A 7,661-nucleotide genomic window follows, 5' to 3' on the forward strand; every position below is an offset into this window, starting at 1 on the left:
GGAGACACCACCACGGGCGTGTCCGGCCTGGTGGGCACATGGGTCCATCCGACCTCTCCGTGGGGCGCGGTCCCGTGGACTGGCCTCCCCGTCCACCTGTGTCCACATCCACCCTGGTTCCAGCAGCGAGGCCGCTTCTGCCGGCCGCCCCAGGGTCCACTCGCAGGTGGAGGGGGGCGCTCCCCCAGGCGTCACGCGGCGTCCTTGGAACACCCACACCTCACTCAGCCACGCGATTCGCTGCCCCAGACACCTCCGAGGCTGGCCCCACGCTGCCTCGCTCCACAGCAGGGCTCGCTGGGAAAGGACCACCGTCTACCCAGCCACCTGGAGTCGAAGAGGAGCAGGGTGTGTCCGGCGACGCCCCACAGACGTGGCCTCTCACCTCAGGTCTGTACCGGCCAGAGGATTCCCCTCCTGCAGCTGAGGGCCCAGCAAACTGGATTTCTCCCGGGAGGCCACGTTTGCACCTCGAAGGGTGATTCTGCTTCGCTCTCTTAAGGCAAGGCCATGTGCCAGCAGGGGTCCTGTGAAGAGGCTGCAGGGGTGCCAGGGGAGCACAGTCTTCTCTGTCGCCACAGGCTTGGCACCTCCCACCCGCGATGGACCCCCGCGCAGCTGTGTCAGCACCCGTGGATGTCCCAGAGCGGGAGCAGGTTCAGAGAGCTTCAAGGGGGCCGAGTGTCATTTCGGGGGTTAATTTAAATCCCACCCACTGAGAAGAAGCATTGTCACTGCAAGCAGAAGGCGGGTCCGCTTGGGATTGGAAACATCAGGCTGCATCGGGGTCCAGCACAGCAGCACCGCCACCTCTGGAAACACACCTGCCTGGGGTCTGGACACCCGAGTGGCTGTCTTTAAAGCCCTCCAGCTGATAAGAACTGGTGGCTAATGTGAGGCTTCCTGGGTTACGTCTACACTGTGGCTACCATTTACCCTCATTTTCCACTTCAGTCCACATGGCAGCCCTGAGAAATAGGTACCGTGATCATCCCCTCGATGAATAGGGAAACTGAGGCACGGGTGTCAGGTGATTCGCCCAGAGCAAAGCCGTTGCTCTTAATTTACCCAGGGCCTGAGCTCACAGCCAGCGGCATCAGAATGCCCCGGCAGGCCTGCCTCTGCCCCCCGGGAGCCACCTCCACCTGTGTTTGGGGCTGTGTCCCTCAGGAACGTCTCCGCCACCCCTACCTGGGAGGACATCCCGTGGCAGGGGTACAGGATGGCACGGTCATCGTCTTCTGCCCCCTGGTCCAAGCAGTAGCCGCTGGCTTTGCTGTTTCTCACCTACGACCAGAAATCAAAGGAGAGGCCCCGTCACAAGGGTGCTAAGTGCAGAGGCAGGCCAGAGGGGGCTTTACCGACCTGTCCCCTGCCCAGGACCTGTGGTCGCAGGAAGGGGTGGCCCTCCTGGGGTAAGAGGAGGGACGGGGGAGGGGGGAGGAAAGGAAGTGGGAGGGCGAGAAGGGGAGGGGGAGGGGGGAGAGGAGGGGAAAGGGGGAGGGGGAGAAGGGAGGGGGGAGGGCGAGAAGAGGGAGGGGGAGGAGGGCAAGGAGGGGAAAGGTGGGGGGGAGGAGGGAGGGGACAGTGCCCTGGCCGGTGGGCTGGCTGCGGAGGGACTGGCTGGGCTCCTCGGAAGGGATGACCAGGCCTGGCTCTGGGGGCGATGTGGACCGACGTGCTGTGCGTGCGTGCGCGTGTGGACCCGGCCACCCTCCCCAGGTGAAGCTCACCACAGAAGCAGTAGCCTCGGAAAACAGCGAGGAGGGCCTGGCTGGCTCCCAGGAACAGCCTGCCCACACTCACGCCTTTTGCCGCGTGACTGCAGCTCGTCCCCTCACCGGGGGTCGGGGGGCTACTCCCACAGCCCCCGAGTCTGGTCTGGCCTGGAGGCTTGCTCAGCCAATAGACGCAACGGAGATGGCTGTGTGCAGCTCTGAGCCGCAGGACACCTGCAGCCCCCGCTCTGCCTTGACCCCTGACTCTACCCTGAGAACAAGCCAGCTGCCCGCTGGGGGTGACAGACATGTCACCTGCGCCCCAGTGCCCTGTTGACAGCCAGCCATCCTCCAGGTGTGCGGGTGAGCCTGTCCCCAGAGACCTGATGTCAGACTGGCCGAGGTCGGGGCTGCCCGGATGACCCCTAGACTTGCGAGCAGGCACAGGGGCGCTGCCCGAACCCTCTGTGCTCTGGGGATGTTTGTTTGGCAGCACTGACTCACTGACACAGCACTCCCACCCCAACCTTGTCAGCTGGCAAAGTCCCTAACGTTACGGCTTCTGTGGGCGGGCGCTGCATGAATTCAACTCATCATGGTCAGGAGCCGCAGGGCAGCCTGGGAGGGGCTGGGAGGACAGTGGCCTCCCGCCCACGCTGCTGACGTGCATCCGTGGAGCTCCCTGTCACGTGGGAAACCTCTGTGTCCAGAGGAGCGGGGTGTACCAGGAGCTCCAGGAACAGACGGGCCTCCTGGGATTATCCCCCGCCCCAGTATCACTTCTGCTTGGCCCACCTAAGTTCATGCATTCCTTCGCCTTGGGGAGCCTGGGTCCCCGTGGAGGAGCTGAGGCCTGGGGTAGGGGGAGGCCTGTCCCCCAGCACAGACCAGGACGAGTGGGCAGGAACGCGGTGCCCTCCCCCGGCTTTAAGGAGAGGTGTGCGTGGCCGTGCACGTGGGGGCCGGTGCAGACACGTGGGTCTTCCACAGCTGGTGCCTGTACGGGTGTGAGTCTGTGTGTCCTGTCGTGCACTCGCATGCAGGCATTGTGGCACACAGACACGCTGTGTGTGTGAACGCATCCGTGTGCAGGGCTCTGCGCATATGTGCTTATGTGTTCACGTGTCATTTTGTCTCAGTAACAAGTATTTGCACCGTGCAGGGCAGGCAGCTTGGGTGGGGTCTGCATACACAGGTGAAGATGTACAGGTAGCTTTCTGTGTGTCTGTGAGCAAAACAGTGCAAATGTACACTTGTGTCTGTGTGCGCTTACACCCACATGCATGTGTGCACGGATCAATGCATGTGCATGAGGGCATGTATAAACACACGTGTGCGACACAGATACGTATGCACACACGTGTGTCTGAATCTGCTTTGTGTACCTCGGTATGCAGGCACGAGTGTGTGTCCCTGCGGCTCTTACACTGGTGTGAGTGTGCCCGTGCGCTCTGCTGGCTGCTGTCCGTGCGCGTGCGCCCGGGGACAGGCCAGGATGCCGGGAGGCGGGGCGCGGCGCGGGTGCAGGGCACAGCCATGCCGCGGAGGCGGTACCTCTCCGTACGTGAGCGTGTCGTTGTAGGTCCTCATCTCCGGGTACACGTTGTCCAGGTACCACTTGAAGCTGCGGCACTTCAGCCTCCGGCGCAGGGCCAGCCGCTCGGACACGTCCCCAAAGTCCACGCCGGGGTTCTGCGAAGCCGGAAGCGAGGCGGGACGGGTGCTGCGGTGTGCAGAGCCCGCACCAGCCAGGCCTCTGCCCGGGGGGTTGGGGAGCCCCAGGCCCCCCATCACAGGAGCGTGCCCGCGCTCAGGGCTTCCCGGCCCTGAGCCTCGTCTGGGGGCCTTCTGCCCTCCCAGGCTCCTGGAAGGTCCAGGGCAGCGGGGCCGATGGGAAAGGCCTGGCATCTCCGGCCTGTTTGCAGCAGGACCAGCTGGAGAGCGGCCGGCCTAGACAGACAGCCACCGGCGGTGTGTGTGGACCAGCTCGTAACACCCTGCACCCGCCGAAGGAAAGACCTGCCCTCAGCCAGCTCCCGGGAGGTGACTTCAAACATCCCGAGTATTGTTTACGGGGGCCAGGCCAGGTCGTCTGTGCTCCAGGGTGATCTACGGGGGTCGCCGTGGGGCATCAGCTTGACCTCTGCAGGGGCCGGAGACCAAGGCCGGGCACGTGAGCCCCCGTAAATTCTGGAGGCCGAGGCTCGGGTGCACTTCCCGGGTTGGTGATACGCTGTACGTATTGTCACACATTGCAGCTGGGAGAATTAAGCGCAATTTCTGTGACTCCCCGGGAGTCATATCCTTTCATTATAATAAACCACAGCCCCCACGTAACAGCTTTTCTGAGTTCTGAGTCCTTGTCGCCAAACACTGAACCTGAGGGTGGTCCTGGGGGCCCCGACACTCTGTGACAGGTTGGGGACGTGGGTGGGTTTGAGAAAGCCCCTCCCCAAGCCCAGGTCCCCGAGGCTCTGATACCAGCTAAGGAAGGACCGTGGGCCTGGTGTGAAGGGCAGACCCTGGGCTGGACGCGGGAGCAAATGACCCTGGGAGCCCTCCACCTACAAGGCGGCATCACCCAGACATGGGGCCGCGAATCCGACTCGGTTCAGGAGGTTGCAGTGAAGATGTCTAAAATACCAGGACGCTTTGCACATAATGAAGATAATGTCTCTTAACTTTTTTGTTATATACACGAAGCTCTATCTGCTGACGGCTAGAAACCCATGCACACGCCTGCCTGTGTGTGTGTGTCCTAATAAAAGATCAAGCTCCATGCACACGCGTGCCTATGTGTGTGTGTCCTAATCCATGCACACGCGTGCCTGTGTGTGTCCTAATAAAAGGTCAAGCTCCTTCTGCGGGTGGGTGCTCCCAGGATGAGTCTACCCCAGAGACGCGAATCCTCCCGTGTCCAGGGGAGCAGAAGTGCGTGGGGCTGGGCCTGCCGCCAGTGGGGGTGAGCGGAACGGGCAGCCTGTCCTCTGCACTCCCATGCACACAGTGCACACACACGTGTACGCCCAAGCCCCTTCTCCGGGCTGCCCTGCCCCCCAGGCCCTGGTTAGGACCCTCTGGCTCACATCCAGATGCTTCTTCCCGCCGGCCACAGGCAGACCCCTCGAACAGACCCCTCCTGCCCCTGCGCCCTGCAGGGCAGGCGGATCTGGCTGCAGACATCACACGTGGGAGAAGCCGCCACCCCCACAGCAGGCGGGCCCTGAGAGCCTCGTGACAGGGTCCCGCGGGGGACCGAGTTACGTTCCAGCTCTGCCTCTTTTCAGCCGCGCACCCTCGTGTGCCTCAGTTTCCCAATCTGCCGTGTGGAAGTGATGGGGTCATCATTACGGTCATCGCATCACCGTGGCCTCGTGCAGAACTACGGGGAGAGGCTTCTGCGTGGCAAGGGGTATGCTATGTGTCCCAGGAGGGGCTGTGGTCACCCTGGGGCAGCTCTCAGCGCAGCAGCGACTGTGACCCCGCAGTGCCACGTCTGCGGCCGCTCGGGGGCTCACACCATGGAGGGAAGGAGCTCTCGGGGCGGGAGGGAGGCATGCCAACCAGCGTCACAGCTGCTGGAAACGGGCTCTGCTTGGTGAAGGTCATGACGTCCCTGAGCCTCACCCTGGCTGAGCTGTCCAGGAGGCCCCACCTCGCGTGGCCGGGCTGTGCATTGGATGACCACTGAGGCTGTCCCCGGGGGCAGCCCCGCCCCCAGCCCTCCCCCTCACCACCCGGTCCACCAGCTTACGCTCATGGGGATGTTCCAGGCCATGTACACGTGGGACTTGAAGCTGTCCATCCACACCTCGGCCGCCCGCAGGGCGTTGCGCTTTGCGTAGTAGTCAATGTCGTTGTTGTAGGGCTTCTTGGTACGCTCGATGTGGGCCACGCGGGAGCAGGGCAGAACCTCCATGCTGCCGCCGCACTGCCACACCTGTGGGGACCCGGGTCTGGATGGTGGGCCCGCCCCTCCCAGCAGCCACCGGGGCCAAGGGCACCCTCCTCCCTCTCCGCATCCCCTGTTCTCAGATCCCCGGGACAGGCCTTCCAGAGGGCAAGGAGGCCCGGCTGCCTGGGCCGTTCCAGCGGAAGATGCCAAAGAGAAGCCGTGGCTTTGGGTTAAGCCCACCAAAGCCTGGGGGCAAGGCTGCCTCCCCTTCTGGATTTCCCACCGAATTGCATTTCTCTTGCACGTCCCACGATCTAAACAATGGAGGGATTTTTTTCTGATATCCTGACAATTCATTATTATTCCTTTCCTATGGCCCCTGCCACCACTCAGTGTTTGCTCTGGGCCCAGAGCCTGGCCTGAGAGGGGTTACTTCCCACCAGCAGCTGTCCTCCCCCCGCAGCTGGAAGAACCAACCTACAGTCTAATTTTAAAAGAGCAGCTTGCGGGACTTCCCTGGTGGTGCAGTGGATAAGAATCCGCCTGCCAACGCAGGGGACACGAGTTCGAGCCCTGGTCCGGGAAGATCCCACATGCCGCGGAGAAACTAAGCCTGTGCACAACAACTACTAAGCCTTCGCGCCACAACTACTGAGGCTGTGCTCTAGAGCCCATGAGCCACAACTACTGAGCCTGTGTTCTAGAGTCTGCGCACCACAACTACTGAGCCCGCGTGCCACAACTACTGAAGCTCGTGTGCCTAGAGCCTGTGCTCCACAACAAGGGAAGCCACCGCAATGAGAAGCCTGAGCACCGCAATGAAGAGTAGCCCCCGCTCGCTGCAACTAGAGAAGAGAGCCCCTGTGCAGCAATGAAGACCCAATGCAGCCAAAAATAAAATAAATAAAGTTATATTTTAAAAAAAGAGCAGCTTGCTATGCAAACAGTGCTTCAAGCACCCCAGACACAGTCTCAGTCTAAAGGAAAAGTCTAAACAAACAGCTGTTTCTTCTGCAAATAAGGCTCCCCAAAGCCCCTAAGCGCTAGGACCCTCACTTGCGATAGAAATGTTGTCGCATCAGGAGCTCCTTTCATGCCTGCTTGCTTCTGCACTGCCTCACCCGACACAACTTAGCCTCACTAGACACGGGTCGTGTTCGTCTGTTCTACTCTACCCCAGCCTATGCGAGCCTACCTGTGCCATGAGGCGCCCAGATACTTGGTTCACACGGCTCTGGGTGTGTCCAGGTGAGATGAACACAAGTTGGTGGGCTGAGTAAAGCAGATTGCCCTCCTCAGTGTGGGTGGGCCCCAACCAATCAGTTGAAGGCCTGCACAGAACAGAAAGGCTGAGGGAGGGACAGTTCACTCTTGGCCTGACGGTCATCGAGCTGGGCTGCTGGCCTTCTGCCTTCAGACTTGGTCTGGAACCCACACCCTCAGCTCTCCTGGGCCTCCAGCTAGCCAACTGCAGGTCTTGGACTTCTGAGCCTCCGTAACTGTGTGGGCCAATTCCTTATCATCTCTGGATAACCCAGACTAATGTCCTACCCTATCTTATCCCACCCTACCCCATCCCACTGAAAAAATGCAGTGCAACCCACCAGGTCGACTTCACCATGAACAACTCAGTCTGATCAACTTGGCCCAAGCTCTCTTCGGTCAGATTCTTACCCCTAAGCCTCTTCTAATTCAGACATTTTGGAAATGCCAGGCATGTGCTTACTCGCCTCATCTCACTCAACCCACCATGACCCAGGAAGGACGGGTACCACAGGCAATGTTCTCCTCACTGTACAGAAGAAGATACCGAGGGTCAGAGAGGTTAAGTCAGTCACACGAGCTCACAGGACCTGACCAGGCCTGACTGATCCCACAGCCTCTTAATGTCAATGCTGTGCTGGTCATACCTCCCCCACACGGCCACTGTCTTCTGGAAACTGCTGTATTTTATAGTTGAAATATAACATCAGTTCACAAACGTTTGTCCATGCAGCCACACTTGAAAGTTGTCATTTCTTTCTTTTTTTTTTTTTTTTTTTTTTTTT

General features: G+C 60.5%; 1 protein-coding gene across 1 annotated transcript in view; it reads right to left on the minus strand.

Moving 5' to 3' along the window:
* GALNT9 (polypeptide N-acetylgalactosaminyltransferase 9) overlaps positions 1 to 7,661 on the minus strand; it is an 88,964-nt gene that overhangs the window by 3,743 nt on the left and 77,560 nt on the right. Inside the window, exons 7-9 of the mRNA XM_027125274.1 lie at positions 5,473 to 5,658; positions 3,273 to 3,410; positions 1,192 to 1,287 (exon numbers count right to left, since the gene is read on the minus strand). Of these exons, the coding sequence (XP_026981075.1) occupies positions 1,192 to 1,287; positions 3,273 to 3,410; positions 5,473 to 5,658 (420 nt within the window). The remainder of the gene's footprint in view (positions 1 to 1,191; positions 1,288 to 3,272; positions 3,411 to 5,472; positions 5,659 to 7,661) is intronic.

Source organism: Aethalodelphis obliquidens, unplaced genomic scaffold, assembly GCF_003676395.1.
Source record: "Aethalodelphis obliquidens isolate GAN/ISIS:26980383/991018 unplaced genomic scaffold, ASM367639v1 scaffold28, whole genome shotgun sequence".
Lineage (NCBI taxonomy): Eukaryota > Metazoa > Chordata > Mammalia > Artiodactyla > Delphinidae > Aethalodelphis > Aethalodelphis obliquidens.